General features: G+C 44.2%; 1 protein-coding gene across 1 annotated transcript in view; it reads right to left on the minus strand.

Moving 5' to 3' along the window:
• The window catches only part of LOC126162532 (uncharacterized), a 78,425-nt gene that overhangs the window by 38,293 nt on the left and 17,138 nt on the right, over window positions 1-22,994 (minus strand). Inside the window, exon 2 of the mRNA XM_049919104.1 lies at window positions 18,384-18,556. Within this exon, the coding sequence (XP_049775061.1) occupies window positions 18,384-18,556 (173 nt within the window). The remainder of the gene's footprint in view (window positions 1-18,383; window positions 18,557-22,994) is intronic.

Below are 22,994 nucleotides of genomic sequence, written 5' to 3' on the forward strand. Positions count from 1 at the left end.
AACGCACGAACTGTGTCTAGTAATACGCAGATATTCAAGAACCTAACTACCAAAGCACTCAGGTGAAACTAAATAATTTGCCCCTGATAAGGAACTTGTAATGTATCACAAAATCGATTTACTTTCTGACGCAAACGAAAACACGAGAACTGTGGCTATTAGATTTTAAATTTACACGCAGAAACCCTAGAAACTAAACTATTAAAGCACACAGATGATATAAAATTCGCTCCTGGTTAGGAACTCATAAATGTCACAAAAGCAGTTTACTTATCTGTTGCTGCATCTGTCACGGTCAGCTACTACTGCCTGATTCAAGGTCTCCAGTGCCGTTTAGAAGCTCCAGCCCATCACCTAGCTGCCGCAACCTGGAAAACCAAAGGGTGCGACCTTCCTTGGAGGTGAGGCCGCTGAAGAAAAAAAATCCTCCACCGTTGATCACTACAAAAATGATAGGAAACTATGTCAATATGGTAATGGATGGCTGACCAGCCCAAGCTCTTGTGGACTCTGGAGCATCATAATCAGTCACTTTGGAGAAGTACCATCGCCAGTTGCAGAAAACCGTATTCGTTAACAACAAAACATCTCTGCTGAAGGGGCTAATGGAAAATATGTAAAACCTACAGGAAAATGTACCATTCGTGTGGGTATAAGTGAGCATACACAGTCCTTCAAATTCATCATCTTACAAGAGAGTAGTCATGACGTCACTCTCGGATGGGACTTTTTGAAAGCTTCTCAGGCAATTGTGTGTGTGTGTGTGTGTGTGTGTGTGTGTGTGTGTGTGGTTTGAGGTTTTCGGGCACTAAACAGCGTGGTCATCAGCGCCCAAACGCATAGAAACAGGAACACATGCGGTGAAGGGACGAAGACAGACAGCGAACAAGGAGAACGGCTAAAAGACACAGGCCTGACGCAGTTCTAAATCCTCACATACAGAGGCAAAACAAGTGGAAAAGAAACGCACTAAAAAAGGAAAGGAAACACAAGGAAAAGAGAACAGAAATCCAAGTGAAACAAGTAAGTAATTGTGACTGGCAGACCTCTTACCTAAAACCTGGGTGAGCCAGTCACCCAGCAGCACATTAAAATCCTCTCCCTAAAATCCGAGGCAACAAACTGGACAGGACACAAAACCGTAAGACCTTAACCACAGTCATTGGGTCGTCTTGCAAAATAGAGGGCAAATCCGGTAGCAAGAAAACCACCGCCCTCTGGTCAGAGAATACAGGACAGTCAAGTAAAATGTGGCGGACAGTAATCTGGACGCCACAAGCACTGCAGATTGGGGGGTCCTCCCACCGGAGTAAAAAACCATGCGTTAAGGGACTGTGCCCGATGCGGAGGCGAGTGAGGAGAACCTCATCCCGCCTGCATGACTGGTAGGACGTACGCCATGGCCACGTGGTGGCCTTGACCAAACGCAGCTTATTTTCACCAACTGCCAGCCACTCCTCTTCCCATTGACGCATAACACGAAAACGCAAAAGGGAGGTAACAGCATGGAGGGGGACGGCACATTCAACAACGTGAGGGAGGGAACACATCTTCGGCAGCCACATCCCCCAGTTCGTTTCCCCTAATACCCACGTGCCCCGGCACCCAGCAGAAAGAAACCTCCTTCCCCTGCCATTGCAGGTGGAGTAGGGCATCATGGATGTTCTGGACGACCGTATCCACTGGGTACAAATGTTGCATGGTCTGAAGGGCACTCAGGGAGTCAGAACAGATGAGAAACTTAAGACTGGGAACACATCTCATCTGCTCCAATGCCCGCAAGATCGCAAACAATTCGGCATCAAAGATGGTAAACGCTGCGGGAAGCCGTAACTTGACGACTCGATCAGGGAAAACAACAACACAACCAACAGAGTCCCCCTGTTTCGAGCCATCCGTAACTAGTGGTGCATGGTCGGGATGCTGGTTTAAAATATCGTAAAATAAGGAGGTAAAAACAAACGCAGGAATGCAGCTCCTCCTGTATTCTGACAAGTCTGAAAGGACGCTGGGCCTCTGGAGCAACCAGGAAGGCAGACGGGTAAAACCCTGGAGTTGGGGTGCCACACGCTCCACACCAAGGGACTCAAGTAAATGCTTGGCACGAATCCCAAATGGTCTCGTTGCCCTGGGACGACAGGAAAAGAGACGTTCCATAGGCGGTCAGGCAACAGTAAAGTACGCAGGGGAGGTAGGACAGGCAAGGAATTGACACACCCGTCGCACCATGAGGAGTTTCCGCCAGATGGCAAGCGGCAGTTCCCCTGCCAGCGGCAGTTCCCCTGCCTCACCACACAGGCTGGGGATGGGACTGGTACGGAAGGCCCCAGTGGCCAGCCTGATACCCTCATGGTGTACTGCGTCAAGAATCTTCAGATACAAAGGCCTCGCTGACCCAAACACGGTGCATCCATAGTCAAGACGCGACCGGACGAAAGCCCTATAAAACTGCAGCAGACGTGCCCGATCTGCTCCCCAGGACCGATGGCTCAGACACTTCAAAATATTCAGTGCCTTCAGGGCCCGCACCTTGAGGTCTTTAAGGTACGGCAACCACGACAACTTGGAATCAAAAGTGAGGCCCAGGAACCTCACAGTGTCTCTAAAAGGAAGAATGTTGTCCCTCAGACGCAATTCAGGGGAGGTAAAAGCACGTCGACAACAATTAAAATGAACACACACACATTTGTCCGCAGAAAAGGTAAAACCCGTCTTCGCAGTCCATGCCTCTAATCGCTTTATTGTAAGCTGCAGCTGCCAACTAGCAGCTGGAGGAAGAACAGAAAACAGCAAAATCATCCACAAACAAGGAGCACTGGGCCGGACTCCAGATAGTGGACGTGATACTGTTAATGGTGATGGCAAATAGGCTGACACTTAAAACGTTTCCCTGAGGAACACCATTCTCCTGCACGTACAAATCAGATAGCACATTACCAACCCGATATCGAAAGAGCCGGCGGGAAAGAAAGGACCAAATGAAGATGGGGAGATGGCCACGAAAGCCCCACTGATGGAGTTGATTGAGGATAAGGCGGCGCCAAGTAGTGTCATACGCCTTATTAATGTCAAAGAATACACCTAGACAATGCTGGTTACGTAGGAAGGCCTGCTGGATGGCCGCCTCAAGCAAGGTCAAGTTGTCTATAGTTGAACGACATTTCCGAAAGCCACATTGAGAGTGGCTAAGGAGCTGCCTGGCCTCGAGCAGCCAAATGCAGGTGACGGTTGACCATGCGTTCCAATGTCCCGACACAGCTCGTCAAAGCAATACTCCGATAACTAATGGGATGCATTCGGTCCTTCCCCGGTTTGAGGAGCGGAATCAAAATCGCCTCCCTCCACGAGTCAGGGAATGTTCCGAATGACAATATCATATTAAAACAATTCAGGAGAACTTCCATGCTGCAGCATGCTGTACAGGATTTGATCATCACCTGACGCAGTATCATGAGCCACAGACAGCGCTGAATCCAGTTCCCACATTGTGAAGGGGCAGTTGTAGGGTTCAGAATTTGGAGACTGGAAGTCCAAGTGATTCCTCCCAATGGCAGTGCGGTAGTGGCAGAAATCTGGATCACAGTTAATAGTGGCAGTAGATTCTGCAAAATGCATGGCCAGTGTCTGAGCAATGTCTCTCAGCGCCGTGAGTAGACAACCCTGATGCAGCAATGCCGTGACAGGTAGTTGGCTGCGTTTCCCGGAAATCCTCCTGATGGCTTCCCATACTTTCGTAGAACTAGTGGAGCGGGAGATGGGAGTTGAAGAACGATTGCCATGACCGTCGTTTGCTCTCTTTAATCACTCGCCGCGCCTTGGCCCTTGCCACCCGAAAGGCCGCGAGATTGTCAGCTGAGGGACGGCACTTGAAGCGGCGCAGAGCTGCACGGCGGGCTCGGATGGCTGAGCGGCACTCAGTGGTCCACCAAGGGACAGGACGCCTCTTGGGATGACTTGAGGACCGTGGGATCGACAATTCAGCAGCATGGGAGATCACGGCTGTAACATGGTCGACCCATTCGTGGACGCTAGCACGGTGTTCCAAAACAGCTAAATGGCTGAAAAGTGTCCAGTCAGCTCTGCAGAGGTGCCACCTGTGCGGCACTGGTAATTCCACAGCCTCATCCAGGAGGCGAATCCAAAGGGGGAAGTGGTCACTAGAATGGAGGTCAGCGGAAACCTACCACAGAGCAGAATCCGCAAGTGCTGGAGAGCAAAAGGAAAGGTCAATAGCTGACGATGACCCAGAAGCAGTACAGAAATGAGTGAGAGCACCAGAGTTGAGGATGCACAGTTCTTCGGATGCCATGAGGTTTTCCATAACGCGACCCCTGGGGCAAGTAGTCGTAGAGCCCCATAAGACATTATGAGCATTGACGTCCCCCAGAAGGAGAAATGGGTGGGGGAGTTGGCTAATAAGGTCTGTGAGAGCCTCCGAGTCTATAGCATCCTGAGGCGGTAAGAAAACTGAACAGATTGTGAGCCTCCGCCGCACAAGAAGGTCAACTGCAACTGCTTGCAAGTCCATAACGAGAGGGAGCTCAGATGAGTGGTGCATGTCAGGGACAAAAACCGCAACACCACCCTTTGCCCTTTCCCCCATCAGATCATCTTTTCGATACACGGTATAGCCCCGTAAAGAAGGAGCAACAGTGGCCCAAAAATGTGTCTCTTGGAGACATAAGCACAAGGGGCGCTCTCATACAAGGAGTTGTAATTCGGCCACAGGCGTCCTAAACCCATTCAGGTTCCACAGTAATATGGGAGCCAGTGATCAGGATGGCTGAATTTTCACCCTGCCTCTGTGCTTTGGAGGAGAGCCCGAACTGGCCGGAGACTTATTCCTGTGGCGAGAATATCGCCCCCGGTCGACATTAATGTCCATCAGCTCCGATGGCGACCCAAGGGAGATGTCAGACAGTACGATGGCATCGTCATCGGACTGACCCTGACTAGTCTCCTCAGGTGGCAAAACCTTCACCTTCGGCGTCTTTGTCTTGGGGGGGCTTAGAATGCAGAACCTTGTCAACAGTTGGAGCTTTACTCGCCTGGGCAGAAGGCGCCATACGGGGAGGGGCAGGAAGTACCCCAATGTCAGCAACCACAGCCTTGTCCGACGTTGTGGGAAGAGCTGCAGGTTGCAAAACATCCGCAGCAGCACAAGTGCACTGCAAACGCAGGTATTAGTGCTGACACTAGCAACCTCCGTTTGTGTAGCAACAGTGGCCAACTGTAAAAGTTTCTGCAGAGCGGAAGCGAAAAATGTTGTAAACACAGGAGGCTGCATGGCCTTAAAGAGCTTCTTGGCCTCACCATAGGGGATGCGCTTAGATGTTTTGATCTCCTGTATCTTCCGTTCCTCGAGATAGATGGGGCAGACCCGGCTCCAGACAGGGTGACTCCCAGAGCAATTCACGCACTTCACAGGCAATGAACAATCGGCTCCTTCATGGGCAGGCTGACCACATTTACCACAAGTGGCTATCCCATTGCACCCCAATGTAGTATGCCCAACGCGCTGACATTTAAAACAGTGCATTGGGTTGGAGAAATATGGCCGTACTGGCAAACTTAAGAAACCCGCTTTAACATGCTCTGGGAGTCTCGGGCAATTGAATGTGAGAATAAACGAGTCGGATTTGACTAGGTCCCCATCGACTCGTTTTATAATATGCTGCACGTCAACAATACCTTCATCAGCCCACTCAGATTTCAACTCGTCCTTGGGGATATCCACCAAGTCCCTACATGTCACAACACCCTTACTATAGTTCAAAGTGGAGTGGAGCTCGGTCTCGATAGCGTACTCTCTGAGACAGGTTGCTTTCCGAAGAGCAGTGACTTGACGGGAACTAGAAGTTTCAACTAACAGAGTCCCATTGCACAGTCGCTTCACAGATTTCAGTGTTCCTGCTATTCCCTCAAGACCCTTGTGGATGTAAAAGGGAGAAACTCTCTCAAAGCTACCTTCCTTCCATTTGACAATCAAAAACACATTCTGGTTATCAGCATGTGCTCTGTTACGACAGTCTGATAAATCTCTAGTAACACCAGGCGCTGGAGGACTCGCAGCACGAAGTCGCTATTTCGATGGTGTGTGTTTTTCTACCAGTGGCCCACCCAATCCACTGGTAGGGGGAAATGTAGAGGTCGAAGGGTCCATTGTGGTCCCACGAGCAGCTAGGGAACTAAAGGTCCGCTCAGACAGAGCCCTACGTGCCTGAGTAAGCCTTATACAACTGGGGTGCGGCAGGTGCCCCAGAGGTTGCCCGCTTGCAACTGTTCCACCCCAACAGCCATGCATCTTATAGGCGCGCAGCACATCGTAAGATTGAGGGGTTTTTATAGAGGTTTACCTTCCTCGCAATCCAGGCCAAGATTACCATTCCCCGCAGCACACAACATTCCACCGCCACGCCATGCGGTGGTCGCTGAAGTATGTCCGGGGGTTACGGTGACAGGAGACTGGCGGAGCTGACCAGTCCCCAGCTAAGGACCCCGGGGTCGCCAAGCCCATACTCAGCAAATGAATGCTGAGCCCCTGGGGGGTTTCAGGCAATTATAGATTGTGGTCACTGAAAGATCATGCTAGACGAGATGAGATATTGTGGACAGGTAGATGCGCATCTGAGTGTGTAGAGACTATGTGTGCTGGATGAAGTGATCATTCCTGCAGTCAGCGCTAGAAAGATAACTGTCACATGTCATGCTACGCATCAACTCATGGATCTTGTAGTGGAATATAAGAGAAGCATACCACCGAAGAATAACTTGCTCATCCCAGCCTCTGTTGTCTCGTTTAAGAACAGATTCATTGAATTGTGGGTAGTTAACTGTCACCGAGAACCGCAGATCCTTCCAAGATTCTTGTGCGTAGAAAACGCTGAGCCATTAATTGAAGATCAGCTGAGCATCACAGAAATCCCCCATGCCGAGTCTGTGGGTGAAATTAGTGCCACCACTGCGAGACAAGATGTCACCAGATCTCACTACGGAACAACAGAAGATACTACTTGCCATTCTTCAAGAGTTCTCTGAATGCTTCAATCCACAGATGAAGAGCAAATTATACGAATTGACAGTGAAGACCAGATTAGCACTGGAGACCATCAACCAATAAGCCAGGGACCGAGCGTGGTGGCGCAGTGGTTAGACACTGGACTCGCATTCGGGAGGACGACGGTTCAATCCCGCGTCCGGCCATCCTGATTTAGGTTTTCCGTGATTTCCCTAAATCACTGCAGGCAAATGCCGGGATGGTTCCTCTGAAAGGGCACGGCCGACTTCCTTCCCTAATCCGATGAGACCGATGACCATGCTGTCTGGTCTCCTTCCCCAAACCAACCAACCAACCAATAAGCCAGAGAGCATACTGTGTGTCAGCAACAGAACATCGAATAATTCGCGCCGACGTAGAGAAAATGATGAAGAATGACATCATTCAGCCTTCACAGAGCCCATGGTCATCACCAGTGGTCCTCGTCAGGAAGGAGGATGGCAGTTGGTGCTTTTGTGTTGATTACATGAAGCTTAATAAGATAACTAAAAAGGACATTTACCCTCTTCCACAAATTGACGATACACTAGATTGTCTGAAGGGGGCTAAGTTTATCTCAACCATGGCTATATACTCAGGCTACTGGCAAATCCAAGTAGATGAGGCTGATCGTGAGATAACTGCATTCATCACCCCTGAAGGCCTGTATGAGTTTAAAGTAATGCCGTTTGGTTTGTGTAATGCACCAGCAACTTTTGAACGGATGATGGATAATCTTCTATGTCACCTGAAGTGGACAACGTGTCTTTGTTATTTAGATGACATTATAGTATTCTCAGAGACATTTGATGAACATTTGAAAAGACTGAGGGCCGTTCTTCAGTGTCTCCAACAAGGCGGAATGAAACTTAATCCAAGAAAGTGTCTCTGTGGAGTAAAAGAAATCAAAATACTTGGACACCTTGTGTCAAACGAAGGTGTGCGGCCAGACCCAGGAAAGGTGAGATCTAAGTTGTTAAAAGCTGATGCTAAATTTATCTGGGGTGGTGCTCAACAAGATTCTTTCAATGTGCTGCGAAAAGCTCTGATGACTGACCCTGTACTTGGTCTGTATGATGAAAGAGCACCTACAGAACTATACACAGATGCCAGTGGGTATGGGATCGATGCTGTTCTGGTGCAAATTTCGGATGGGAAAGAGAAGGTTATAGCCTATGCTTCTAGGACACTTACAACAGCCATGAGAAACTGCTAACTACAGAAAGAGAATGTCTTGCTGTGATCTGGGCCATTTGCAAATTTCGACAGTATCTCTATGGAAGGCCATTCACAGTTGTTACAGACTCATCATTCACTTTGTTGGTTAGGTTAGGTTAGTGTTGTTTAACGTCTCGTCGACAACGAGGTCATCAGAGACGGAGCGCAAGCTCAGGTTAGGGAAGGATGGGAAAGGAAATCGGCCGTGCCCTTTCAAAGGAACCATCCTGGCATTTGCCTGAAACGATTTAGGGAAATCACAGAAAACCTAAATCAGGATGGCTGGAGACGGGATTGAACCATCGTCCTCCCGAATGCAAGTCCAATGTGCTAACCACTGCGCCACCTCGAGTATGACATTACCATAGTATACAAAAGTGGAAGAAAACACCAAGATTCTGACTGTCTATCAAGAAACCCTGTGGAAGACCATCAAGGCTTTGATGAAGATAGTGACTGTCTCGCTGCACTCCAGGATCTCTCTGCTGAGCAGAAGGACGCCAAGATATCTCAAATTATGCTTGCCTTAGTCAGAAGATGTGAAAGGACAATTTAAGGTAGTTAATGGATTACTTTGCAAGAAAAACTTTAATCCGTTTGGAAAGAGGGGGCTACCAGTGATTCTTTAAGATATGCGCTTGGATGTTCTACAGAAATTCCAAGACACACCTGAAGCCGGACATTTATGATTTATTAAGACATACAATAGAATCTGCAAGAGATTTTTATGGCCTGGTTTATTTAAGAGTGTCCGTCACTACGTGTCGCACTGTCCAGAGTGCCAGAGGGAAAAGGCAGTTCCTCAGAAACCACTTGGCCGACTCATACCAATTCCACCAGCCGCAACGCCTTTCCAGCGTGTTGGGATTGAACTCCTCAGACGATTTCCAATGTCTGCTAGTGACAATAGATGGATTATTGTTTGCATTGATTATCTGACACACTATGCCATTACAAAAGACGTGAAAAGAGCTGAAGCATCCAAGGTAGCCAAATTCATTGTGGAAGACACTGTATTAAAGTACGGTGCCCCAAGGAGGATAATTACGGATCAAGGGAAAGTTTTTCAATCGAATCTTGTGACAGAGATAAACCGTCGGAGCAACATTACTCATCACATGACAACTGCCTACCATCCGCAAATTAACGGGCTTACTGAACGCCTTAATAAGACCTTGGCCGACATGCTATCAAAGTTCGTCAATATTGAGCAGAGCAACTGGGATGAAGTGCTACCTTTCACGCCATTTGCCTAGAACACCACCAAACAAGACACCATCGGACTTATGCCATTTTTACTGGTGCATGGTCGTGAGGCAACTACAACGATGGACAATGTGTTTCTGTTACATCCTGATGACATGGACAACAACTACATTAGCCAGGTATTAACCAGAGCTGAGGAAGTTCGGTATTTAGCTCGACTCCACATGCTGCACGTTCAATAATACGATCGCCGAAGGTATGGCGCGAGCCACTGCCCTGTTGTCTACAAGCCTGGTGACCTAGTCTGGATCTTCACTCCTGTTTGGAAGGTTGGTCTCTCTGAGAAGCTCCTCAGGCGCTACTTTGGACCTTATAAGGTTGTGCCACAGTTATCTGATGGTACTTATGAAGTTGAAGATTTCAACCCCAACACAAGATGATGAAAGATCAGAGATACAGTCCACATCCTTCGAATGAAGCCCTACAAGGATCCTGCAACCCAGGGTAAATTCGAAGCTACAGCGACAGGCAGCAAGTGGAAAGGTGACGAAGAGCATAGCAGCAAAAGAAGTACTAAAAAAACCACCGCCAGGGCGAGCATCAGTCATTGGGAATCGGAGTATACAGGACTGATGATTTGTTCCCGGACTAGGAGGACGTAACACCGAGACGCTGTTCTCTTAAAGAGGGAGCAATGTCGCAGAAGAAGCTGAGTAGCACCATGGTGTAGTGGTTATGATACTAAACAGCTGCATGGAGGTTGTGAGTTCAAAAATCACCTGGACTGTACAACTTTAATTTCTATATTCGGTTTGAGTACATTCCATAAGTATCCACAGATGTCAAGAATCATTGTACTGGAATGTTCCATAGCTGTCTATATACTGTATGTGTTCTGGGCAGAGGCAGTTCAGTCTGCATATGCAAGTGCAAGTGCTGAATAAACCTTCGTTAAGTGAAGTTGGTGTTCATCATTCATCTAATTACACCTTCTTCTACATGACAATATTGTTAATTCCATCCTGGATTTTCCATTGTTTGATTAGGTTTTCATTGACTTATCGCAACCATTAACATTGATTTTCAAACAGTTTTCTGGAAAAAGTCCATTGTATTATGGCTCAAAGTCAGCCTTGGATCAGAGCACAAAATACACACAATACACAAAGTTATAGATCTTAATGTAGCATTAGTGCGGTAAGCAACATTTTCATTAATGGCATGTTGTGTCAAGGCTGCCTGTATTATAGGTTCACAGTATCTGGAAAGGTGGTAAAGTATGCCAAGTCACTGCCTTACGATAATCACAATCTGACGATAGTGACTCTAGGAGGAACCTTCCTTCTGCTCTACTGTGTTGTATTACAACAGCTTTAATGTAATTTCACAGTCGTTTGTACATACAAACACCACTTTTGAAGATGGCCATCTCTATAATGGGCTTTCATGAATCGTCATTACTTCCACATGAACTTCCGTACTAGGTGCATAGTATTAGGTTGGTACGACCTGATGTTGGATGTAAAAACTTCTCAAAATGCTCCATAATTTTATCTTCTTTCTCACCCAGCATCACCCTGAGCTGAGTGACCTCCTCATCAGCAACAAGCTGTAGATTTTGTGTCTATTGTTCTATGTTTACAAAGACTGCCAACTTCAGTGTTTTAAGCAATATTGTTTTACATGTTTTATCAAAAGTCTTTTTCCCTTTTTAAAAGCAGTTGATTTATCCACTACTGGCTTGCTAGGCCTATCGCAGCTTCACCAGAGCCCCATTAGCCGTCACGTTTCAGGGTTCCCATAGAGCCTTCTCAGCTACCGTAGCGGTCCTGGGGCACACGAAGTCCCCGCTGTACATCGCCCCTATAGGCAGTCCCCTACTTTGTGCCGTTGCCCATCTCCCACGACTTGGACGAGGGGTTGGACTTATGTTGTGGAGGAAATGCATGAGCTCAAAAAGATTTGGAAGGAGTACTTTGAAGATCTGTTGAATGCCGCCAAGCGGGTAACTAACAGCGATGGAGAGCCTAAGGCAGCAGACGATGATAATAGTGGGGAAATTGATGATCTAACTTGGAATGAAGTGGAAGAAGCCATAAAGAGGATGAAAGGGGGCAAGGCACCAGGTTGGGACGAAGTAACAGTGGATATGATACGAGCAGCAGGAGAAGTAGGAACCCAGTAGCTATACAGAGTGCTGAGGGTGGTGTGGAAGGAGAACAGAATTCCTGAGGATTGGAAGAAAGGAATTATAGTCCCGATCTTCAAGAAAGGGGATAAAAGGAGATGTGAGAACTACAGAGGAATCACCCTGCTATGCCACTGTGGAAAAATCTATGAAAAGATCCTGGAGAAGAGAATAAGAAGCAGTATTGAAAGTAGACTGCAGGAGGAGCAGTATGGTTTCAGACCGGGAAGATCAACAACGGACCTCATATTTGCGGTAAGGCAACTGCAGGAAAGGCACTATGAGTACGGGAAGGACTTAATCATGGCCTTTTTAGATATTGAGAAGGCGTATGACAGTATCTGTAGGGACAAGCTCTGGGATGTGCTGAACGCAAAAGGGATAGATGAAGAGATAACACGAAAAGTCAGAAAAATGTATGAGGGAAGTGAGAGTTGTGTGAAACTGGGGAGGGAATGTACTGCATGGTTCAAGCTGGAAAATGGGCTGCGACAGGGAAGTGCACTTTCGCCTTTATTGTTTATTATTGTTATGGATGAAATCCTACAGCAAGTGTCAGATGCAATTGGAGATCATAAAATGAAAGCAGTGCTTTTTGCCGATGACCTGATGTTATGGGGAAATTGCGAGAAGGAGATGCAAGAGCAGTTAGATGCATGGGAGGCAACGGCAGCACAATATGGAATGCATTTCTCTGCAAAGAAAAGTGAAATAATTGTCACAACAAGGAAGACGAATAGGCCAAATGTGGATATAACTTGTGGAGGGGAAAAACTACAAGTGGTAGAGAACTTCAAGTACCTGGGAAGCGTGATTGAAAGTAAGGGGGGAAACGCAATGGAAATAAATGAAAGGTGCAGAAAAGCAGGGCAGTTCTACAAATGCATTAGGGGGCTTATTTGGAGCAAGGAGGTGCCACAGAAATCCAAGGGAATTATATACCGAACCTACTTTGTCCCCATATTGGCATACGGAAGTGAGACATGGGTAATGCGCAAAAGCGACAAAAGTAGAATACAGGCTAGCGAAATGAAGTTCCAGAGGAGCAGGTTGGGTGTAACAAGACGAGACAAATTGCGAAATGTGTATGTGAGGGAAAGACTAAAGGAGGAACCAGTACAGGACAGGATAGAAAAATCAAGACTGCAGTGGTATGGACACATGAAGAGAATGGATGAGGGAAGAATTCCAAAGAGGATGTTTGATCTGCAACTGGAGGGGAAGAGGCCCAGAGGAAGACCAAGAGATAGATGGGTGAAGGGAGTGAAGGAATGTGTGACGAGAAGAGGAGAGAACTGGACGAAGGTGGAAGAGGGGGAATGGTGGAAAGACAGAACACGATGGAGAGGCTTGTGTTCCCGACAGACCCAGCCAGTGGCTGGAAACTGTCGAAGATGATGATGATCAAAAGTCTCACACTGAAACACAAGTATATTTTTAATGTGGTTTCATGAAAGAATTTTGCTTTTGTGTTTTATGTACACCATTGGGCATGATCAGAATGAAGAGGCAAACCCACATGCACATTTATGTGAGTGTCAGCACTCAGGGCAGTGCCTTTGTAACTACCATGAAGACCGTGGCCGAGTGTTAACACACATAAAGGCTTGTTTCCTTTTGTTATGTGTCGTGCCAAGCAGTAGAGAAGCTATGGGAGCCAGTAAAATTTTGAGGCAGTACAATGGTAGTACATCAGATGATGATAATGGGTTTGATGCTTTATATACTATGGAGAGACAAGTAGAGCTCATTGCTGTTATAAAGGAACAAAAACAAATAATTATTTCAGATTTTTAAACGGGTAAAATTTAAATTGTTTTACTTCCACATTTTGAACAATATAAAGAACAAACAATGGAAACTCCATGTAGGAATATCAACAATGTAGGAAAAGACAGACTGCTACTTACTGTAAAGACGACACCTCAAGTTGCAGATAAGCACAATTAAAATACACTTACATAAAGCTTTTGGCCACAGCCTTTGCCAGTAAAAGAGAGACGCACTCCATTCACACACACAAGCAAGCGCATCTAAGCACACACGACAATACACATGGCCCAAGATGTTGGAGTTGCCATGTGTGCATGAGGTGTGTAAGTGTCTTTTAATTGCACCTGTCTGCAACTTGACATATGTTCTTTATGGTAAGTAGCAATCTGTCTTTACCTACATTGTTAACAATATAAAGAGAATGACAGTAAGAGTAATTAATTCATTTTCACCCGTTGTGTTTCCTACACTTTCCCACATTTTACACTTTTCTGGGTCAGTCCACTGAAAAACATAAAAAGGGGTTTTACTGTAGTTAATAATACACTGATCAGCCAGAATATTATGACCACTGACCTACTATTGATACAAACCCATCCAGGCAACAGCACCGTCACCTGGCAAGGAATGACTGCAAGTCAAACACACACAAGGTGCATGTAACATCAGTGAGCATGCTGTCCATGCGTAGAATAGACAAGGTGCACGATCTATCCGAGTTTGAGGGGAATGGGCACAAGACCATCTGCGCTGGGCATTCCCACAGTGGCAGAGTGTTTCATGGTCTAATGAATCCCAGTACCTTCTTCATCGTGCCAATGGGGAGGTGCGTCGTCTTCCAGGGGAACAGCTCCTGTACTACAGGAAGGAGAAAAGTTGGCAATGGCTCCATTATGCTCCGGAGAACATTCATGTGGGTGTCAATGAATCCACTGGAGTTTGTGCATGGCACCATGGCAGCTAAGGAGTATCATACAGTGGACAGTGGCTGCAGACCGTGTACACCCCTTCGTGACGACGAAGTTTCCTGGCAGCAGTGGTATTTTTCAACAAGATAACGTGCCAGGTCACAAGGCCAGGAATGTGATGGAGTGGTTCGAGGACCACAGTGGTGAGTTTCAATTGATGTGTTGGCCCTCCTCCTTCCCAGATCTGAACCCGATGGAACACTTCTGGGATGTGTTTGAACATGGTATTGGAACTCATTGCCCCCTCCCTGGAATTTATGGGTACTAAATGACTTGTGTGTGCAGGTGTGATCCAAATTCCCTTCAGATGCCTACCAAGGCCTTATTACTTGCATGCCACAATACGTTGCCACCGTTATGCGTGCCAAAGATGAACATACCGGCTATTAAGTAGGTAGTCATAATGTTCTGGCTAATCAGTGTATGTGGCTCCATATGTCTACAGGTCAAACAATTCCCGCAAATTACAGGAAGGTAGTTAACATGCACATAGCTGGCGCCTGATGTGTGTTCCAGCGGGTACAAATCAGGCACATTTTCTGGCCGAGACATTACTGTGAATTCAGTATAATGCCCCTCAAACCACGGTAGCATGATTCTGACCTCGCAACATGGACAGTTACCCTGCTGAAAGATGTCACCACCACAGGGGGAGACTTCAAGCATGAAGCGATACTGGTGGTCTGCAATACTGTTCACATAGTTCACTTTTATCATGATGACTTTGATTACCACCACAGATTTCATGGAAGCCAAACTGAATGTACCCCTTCAGATAATTCTGCCCTCAACCAACCTGCATCTGTGGTGCGATGCATGTTTTGTGCAGCCATTCACCTGGATGATGTCGTGTAAGGACCCAACCATTGAACTGGTGTAACGAGAAATGTGATTCATTCGACAAGCAACACGTTTCCATTGATCTATGGTGAAAACTCAAGTCATGATGTATCCACTGCAATCATAACTGATTATGTTGTTGGGTCAATACTGGAATATGTAGGGGTCATGTGATGTGGAGCTCCATGTTCAACAATGGTCTTTGAGCAGTGTGCTCTGAAACAATTTTGCCTGCACCAGCATTGCTCTCTATTATCGTATCTGCCACAGTTTGCTACCTATGCTGTATTATGCATTGAGGCATCCTCTAACCTCTATGTTTTGTGATGAGACGTGGTTATCCAACATCATATGGCCTCCTCGTTATTTCACCATCTTTCAATCATTTTCAATAGGTGCTCACGACAGTAGTAAGCCTACAAGAGATGAGCTTTGCCATTTCAGAGATTCTCATTTCCAGCTGCAGGGCTATAACAACATGCCCCTAGTTAAAACCGCTTATATCAGTGGATTTCCACATTTGCGGCCTGTATCTTCACTACGATGACTGCCTATTCATCTCTCTTCCACTTACATTTCCTTACTGCATCACGAGCCTGCAATGCCACCTCACGTTGGGCAGTGGTCATAATGTTTTGGCTCACCAGTGCTGTGTGTTAATTTTTTATTAATTATGACTGCGTACAACTACAAAGGAATTTTTTATATTTGTAGTAAATTAATTTATTCGGCTGACTAGCAAGATCTGTAATGTTATGGTGAACTTACTGATGTTAAGTCTGCAATACGGTTTACATCTCTGAACTACAAAACAAAGAGAGTTTTGGCAGTCACTGATGTCTGGGATCAGATGAGATGCATCTCCAGTAAACTGTATTTCTGTGATAAAATGTGCATTAATGTAAGTTATTTGCAGAATATGTAAGGGAACAACACTGTATATAACTTATTACAGCTCCCAAATACAGAAATTAGGAAAAGTCATTATTAACTGCCACTCCATGCACTAGTTTTAATTACTAGTATAGTAACAGCCTTCAGAGCCTTAAAGAGACATTCAGAGTAGTATATTACTCCAAGCAGATGTTACTAGGTTAAAAGTGATACAGAAAACTACAGTACTGTATAAGTAAGACGACATGTGTTCTGTGCACAAAAGGGTCACAGAATACTTTGCAGCATTACCAGTACGCTCTCTGTCTCAAGCCCATGCCTCATGCTGCAGGCAGTACCTGATCGGATAACTAGCAACACTTGGGTCACTGTCATGTCAGATTACTGTTTCTGCTTCTGACTCTCTCCAGAAAGATGCATATGCTCAGAAAACTTCTCAAAGTAACATATGTGTTTGATTTCTCACCCATAACGAACACTGTGGTGGCCACGCACCCCCCCTCCCCCCACCCCACCAGAGCTCATCACTGTGCATCATTCCACTATCCATCTTCCTATGTGCACATCGTTAATAGTAAATGAGAAAATGCAATAACATGCTAAAGAACACCAATATGTGGAACATCCTGGTCAACCAGTGCCACAGCTGGACAAAAGGGCATGGTGTGGGAGGAGGAACATCTGTTATGCTTAAAGCACTCTCCAACAAGATACATTTGTACACAATCCTCAGGTAATATAGCTACAAAAGTTAGCTAACAGAACAGTGCAACTTTGGCTTCTACAGCTCTTCCGGGGCAGTAAATACTGTGATTAGTGACAACACGACGGCAACCTGGTGGTATCCAAGAAAACAAAACAAACACATATTCACACAAGCAGGCACACCTCACACACACACAACTGCTACCTCGTGCGGCTAAGGGCAGTCTGAATGGCCAGAGATAACAATAACATGGGTATGAGGTGTTCCTGCTCGAGTGACATTTTCTTTCCTTTCTGAAGAAGGCTTTGGCCGAAAGCTCAGTGTATACCTATCTTTTTGTTGTGCCTCTCTGCAACTCAATATGTCTTCTTAACACTGGCTTGAATGTCAGCTATTATCATCAAAGCATTTACTTTTACGTGAATTTCTGCATTAAGTCTCACCACCTGTGATGGTTTTTCCCAGAAAAGAAATGTCTACATTTTGCATTTCAATCAAATCGTGGCAGGTGTACTCGAAGTATTGTTTTTGTTAAGGGATCAAGGTGCACTGGAAAACCTCTGCACACACGTTTTTCTTCTTCAAGACATTCTGAAGCATGTCTTAAACACTTGAACAATGGAAAGTCCAGGATAAAAACTTGATTAAGAGATGTTGCTCCATTACCATTTCTGACCCAATAAAATTGACACACTACAGTCACTACTTAACACTGCCTGGTCACAACTGCCTGGCTAAATGCATATCTATTGTTTACAGTCATTACCTCAAGCTGCCAATGTCATTACTGTGTTGTCATCACATATACACCAGAAACAGAAGCAGTCTATGTCTTTTTGGACAGACTGTGAACAGTGAAAAGAAAACCAAGAACTGCTAATGCAAGAATTCAGAGGAGATTTACTCAAAAAACCTTACCCACAAATAAACAAATGCACACCTGGCACCATGGCAAGGAAAGTGCAGACCTCAAATGTGGACGACACTAAATGTGCTTATTCCCCTAACTGTATATATGACATATGAATTCCCATACAGGATAGTTGTTATATAAAGTCACTCCACTACCAATCCATTATTTTCCCTGGCAAGCAGTTCCAATGAAATGTGAATTTTATGTGAACAGTATGGCATGCTATAGTCCAAAAACATATTCACAAACTTGTGAAGACTACAACAAGATAAATGAAAATGATTACAAAATCTCATGGTGGCTTGAAGAAACAATGACGTGGTGCCAGTGACACAATTATAAAAATTAGCATGGAGAGCTGCATCAAATCAGTCTTTGGGGAAAAAATAAAATAAATTTTGATAAGTGCATTAAATATTTAGTATCATCATTATTATTTGTAGTTCATAATAATCATGATAAGACCTTTATGTTGCTGGAATTATCAAAAACACCAATATGACATATGTAACAATTTTTGTTATTACAAATAGTTACACAATTGTACCTACATACTGTGTTATAATAGTTATCTTTGGGTACTATAACCTATAGCATCTTAAGCCAAAAATTTCAGATCAAAATTTGAATTAGAAAATTACCAATCCCTCAAACACATGTGGCTTCCATCCTCTTGATGAACGATACTGTGCAATTGCACCATATGTTTCAGCGAAACTTAAGATTTCATAGCAACCAATCCATACCTTTGACACGAATACACATTGGCCTGCTGTAGAACTGCCTGCAGTAGCAGAAAAGTTAACTGTGACACCTGAAAGAATAAACAAATACATATCAGATAGTCATAGGACTCAGGCGTAAGCTAAATATTCCCTTTTCATTGGTACTGATGTTTGTCATAGGGCTCATTTACGACAGCATCATCAACTAATGCAAAAGTACATAAAATGTGCACAACAATTTAGTTACATACCAATTATTCATTAGACAAGTTTACAAAATAACTCTCTTAACTAATCAGTCTACTCTGTGACTAGCCTGCAGAAATGACTAATCATTATTTTCAATTAGACTGGAACGTGATACTAAATGAAGTTGTTGCTGTACAAAACTGATAAAATTTTTGTTGAAAGTGACTAGTGTACAGCTGCATTACATGAAAGTCATAGGAACATGTCACAGCTTTATAAACTTCTGTAGCAGCATCTCATAAACTGGTTTTGAAGGGGATCTGTTAGAAATAAGTTTCATCAGTTGCCAGATAATGCCAGATAACAGGCGTCACCACACTTGCACAGCTACGATGATGCAGGTAGCCCGTATGATCGTACGTGTACAACATTAAGGGATCTTACATTACGTCATAAAAGAAACAAGACATCAGAGGATACTCCAAGAGCATCGGAATTTCTTGAACCATACTAAAATGCATAATTCGACTTAAAGTGCACATTCGGATGTAAATTTTCTTGGAGTACCAGTACTATATTATCTCGTGTTTGGTTCTTTATTATGGCATATTGTCATACCTGCCAGAAGATGAAAACGTGCACTTGAAATGCAGCGAACAGTCGAAAGCAGCCAGTAGTGTAGAATTAAACACTTCTTTTCAAATAAATGAATTGCCTCAGTGGAAAAAGAGTAATAAAAGCCCAATTTCTTTAGCAAACAGGCAAAAATAACTTCATTGTTCTGTAAGGCGACTAATTCTTGACTGTTAGAAAGGTGGAAATAAAATAAAATCTGAAACTAATAACTTATTTTAGCCTTCCGTAATTATGGGAATGTATTTTAATTCACTTTATAGCTCCTGGCCACAGAAATTCGTTTTGTTTTCATTTGATGTGAGAGCAATAAACGAAGAGGAAACAGCAAAATCACTAAACGTAATCATGGGTCACGTAAAGACTACCCTCCTCCCCACTACAACTCAAGAGTCCTCTGTCACGGATCTACTATATTTCCAAACCGGGCCATACTTGATAGTGGCACCCCTCCTCCCCCCTTCCTCCAGCATTTGAAGTAGGACACTAAAAATTAAATTGACTTTTCAAAAAATATTCGTTTTGTAGCGCATATCTTTCTGCAGAGTCTGATACATAAAACATGTGTCCTCGAGGAAAAGTAAGACATGTTATATGGTCTTTAGTGTGCCAAAGTGCAGTGTCATGCCGCTTCACACAGCACTCTTCTATCCCATGTCACTGAATTTCGCTCTGTCAAATTCAAACGTGTAAATTTTGTAATGGATGCCGTCAAACTATATTCAGGACAGTGTAAATTAAAATGTCCTGTGGTGCCTACCCTGCTCCCAGTCAGCCGGTTTGACATTCTGACCCTTTTAAAAAAGGAACCCCTCGCCATTAATGCTGGATGGGATTATTTGTAACCAGGAGAACAAGAACGCTTCAGAAAATTTGCATTCTTTATTGCCTATTAGCTAATAACTTGCTGTTTTGTGTGACATAAAATTAAATATGGGATACATAAAACCAGTAAAGACAAGAGACAAGTAAGACACAGTACACATTTCTCCAGTCCTTAAGCCCTAGCTTTTTTTCTCTCTTATCACGCTACAGCTTTACATGGTGTGCTTCCCTTTCTGCAAAATAATCTATTACCTCATCGAAGTTCGTCAAATCTTTTGCTACACGAAAAAACGAAATGTCATTGTCTAACACTGAACAATCTGTTAATACAAATAGTATCCCAAGACTGATGATGTTTCTGGAACTGATTACGTGTATTTTGTCACTGTCTGCTAGATAAAACAAAATAGACCTGTCTAATATTGCAGCGGTTGTAATACATCTGAAATAAACGAGACTGTTTTGGAGCAAATGGTCATTTTTACAACATGACAGAATATAATTCACGAAGAACCACTATCAAATGCCTATTAGGCCTACTACAAGCAAAAAGCTTTATGTTAGGAAATAGTTTCACATTTCATTCATATGCTCCAGCTTCTCATCTTCTCCTTCCTCGTTCTAACAAACAATCTTGTCATCAGTAATTCTGAGACTATTCCTGCCTGTGTCAAAATTTATTCTCCTGTTAACTTCACTAACCCAGCTACAATCACCGGTTTAGTTACCCCACGTTTATTCTCCGGTTAGGCGTTATTACGTGTCGCACAACACATTTTCCACGCTACTCCCAGAACAGAACTTAAGGTCTGCTCACTGGGGACTGTACAACTGGCCCTTACTAGTGTAGTGGTCTGGCCAAAAACTTTATATCAAAATTTGATTTTCTTGGATACACCGAGAAGATAACAAGTAATATTTCTTAGCTATTATTCTTGTTATTTGTTTATTTCCACTCTGGTAGTCCGAATCTATGGCTTTCACTATTAATTTTAACAATGCTGATCATTTGCAAACCAAGTCAACCACTCAAACAAACATTGGCATTCACCTGTTCAGCCTTATTCTGCTCAGCTCGTATGGCCCCGTCCCCTTTTGTCTGCAGGGAAGTTTACTTCTAGATGAGACAGGGATTCCCCTGGCATACACATCACGTACACTATGCACGCATTCAAAAATCAGCTTATGATTCATTCAGAAATTAACTCAAAATGTAGGCACAAATGTTCAAAAACCAACTGGAAATCATATGGATAATCGATATACCAACGTGCGCTGGATGCTAGCCGCTTTCGAAACAAGGTTTTTCCTCAAGAATTGAATTTAGTGCCCCCCCCTCCCCCACCTTGAAATTGCCACCTGGGGCAGTCACCCCGGTTTGCCCTTCCCTCTTCTGCACCCTAGATCTGGGCCTGTTGCGCGCTTGAGTGAATCTCGCAGCTTGGGCGCGCCAGTAAAATTTTTCCATGTAGCATCTGGCTGGTTGATGCTACTGCTTATACAGCTAACAACCACATTTCCGTAGCCAGAAGCGGGAGAAGGTACTACTCATACCTGACTCACTGCACATGCACATGAGCCCGCTCGCAACTGCTCAAAGGAATCTAAAGCCTAGTTTACACGACAACACTAGGTTGCATGCAACTACGCTGCCGCGCACTATGCAAGCGCGCCATGTGTTTGCGCAACTCGTTGGTTATACTAAACACTTTCAGCATGTTTCAACTTTGGTGACACTAGTTTGGAGGTTGTGTGTGTTCGTAGAGTGTAGATAAATTGAAATAAAAAGTGGGGAGCAGAGAATAATGTTCGCTTTTTAGATATCTATGCTTCTATGATTTGCATAGGTATTTGTGGGATTTCAGTGATGCTGATTACAAAAATAAGCAACATATTGCTCCCACTGAGACCGTCATGTGCGATTCTAACATAGATGGTTAGACTGTATCTGAGCTGCACAGCAATATTTATTGAGTAAGGAGCACATATACAACTGAATTAAGAAAAATACAAACAAGTGTAATTCTAGCTGTGGCAATGCTCTTGTCTACAAGACTAAAATCTCATCGTTCGAGTTGGCCAACTGTTTGTTAAGGAATATTGTTGACAGTAGGGAAGGCTATACAAATTCAAGAATCTGCATTCTTCATTAGATATTCATCTATTTAAAACATCGCTGCAGTGCTCCCCATTCATACAGGTTACAATTTTGAAATATTGACACTGTACAGATCTATCTTCAAGAGAGTAGTTTGCAAACCATTCTCTTCTTAATGTGGCCTGCTTTGAATGATTACTGCTGTTAATGTTAATAACTATTACTGTTGATAATTATTGGTGTTAACGAAAAAGCGTCACCACCAACTAAAACCGCATCTTATAGCATGCTGAGTGTTCTCAATTGTAATGCATGCAATGTGACACGTAATGCGCTTCATGCATTACAATATCTTTATTCCTTATCGCTTAATTAACTCTATTTAGAAGAAACGGTAACAGTTCTGGTGACATTCTACGACAATTAAAAGAACTTCTTGGATAAACTGTTATGAATTATTTCAGCAAAGATGCTGAGCAACCGAGCTGACACCTTTTCTTCATCCAGTCACTAACCGAAACACATTTCTTAATGTTTTATTATGCAGCGATTCCACGCAACAAGCTTTAACTCCATCACAACTTGTACAACTTGCAGCTGCCAAAACTTTCATTTCAGAACTGACTCAGGAACCCATAAAACGACGAAACAGAAGTGTATATTGGTTTCGCCGTGTCTACAGTCAAATATGAAACCATTTGCGTGCAACTCACTCCACGCAACGAATGGCGCAAGCACTGCATAGTCTTCCTAAAGCCTTTGACACATTTTGCTGTTGGCAG

Source organism: Schistocerca cancellata, chromosome 2 (assembly GCF_023864275.1).
Source record: "Schistocerca cancellata isolate TAMUIC-IGC-003103 chromosome 2, iqSchCanc2.1, whole genome shotgun sequence".
NCBI classification, from domain to species: domain Eukaryota; kingdom Metazoa; phylum Arthropoda; class Insecta; order Orthoptera; family Acrididae; genus Schistocerca; species Schistocerca cancellata.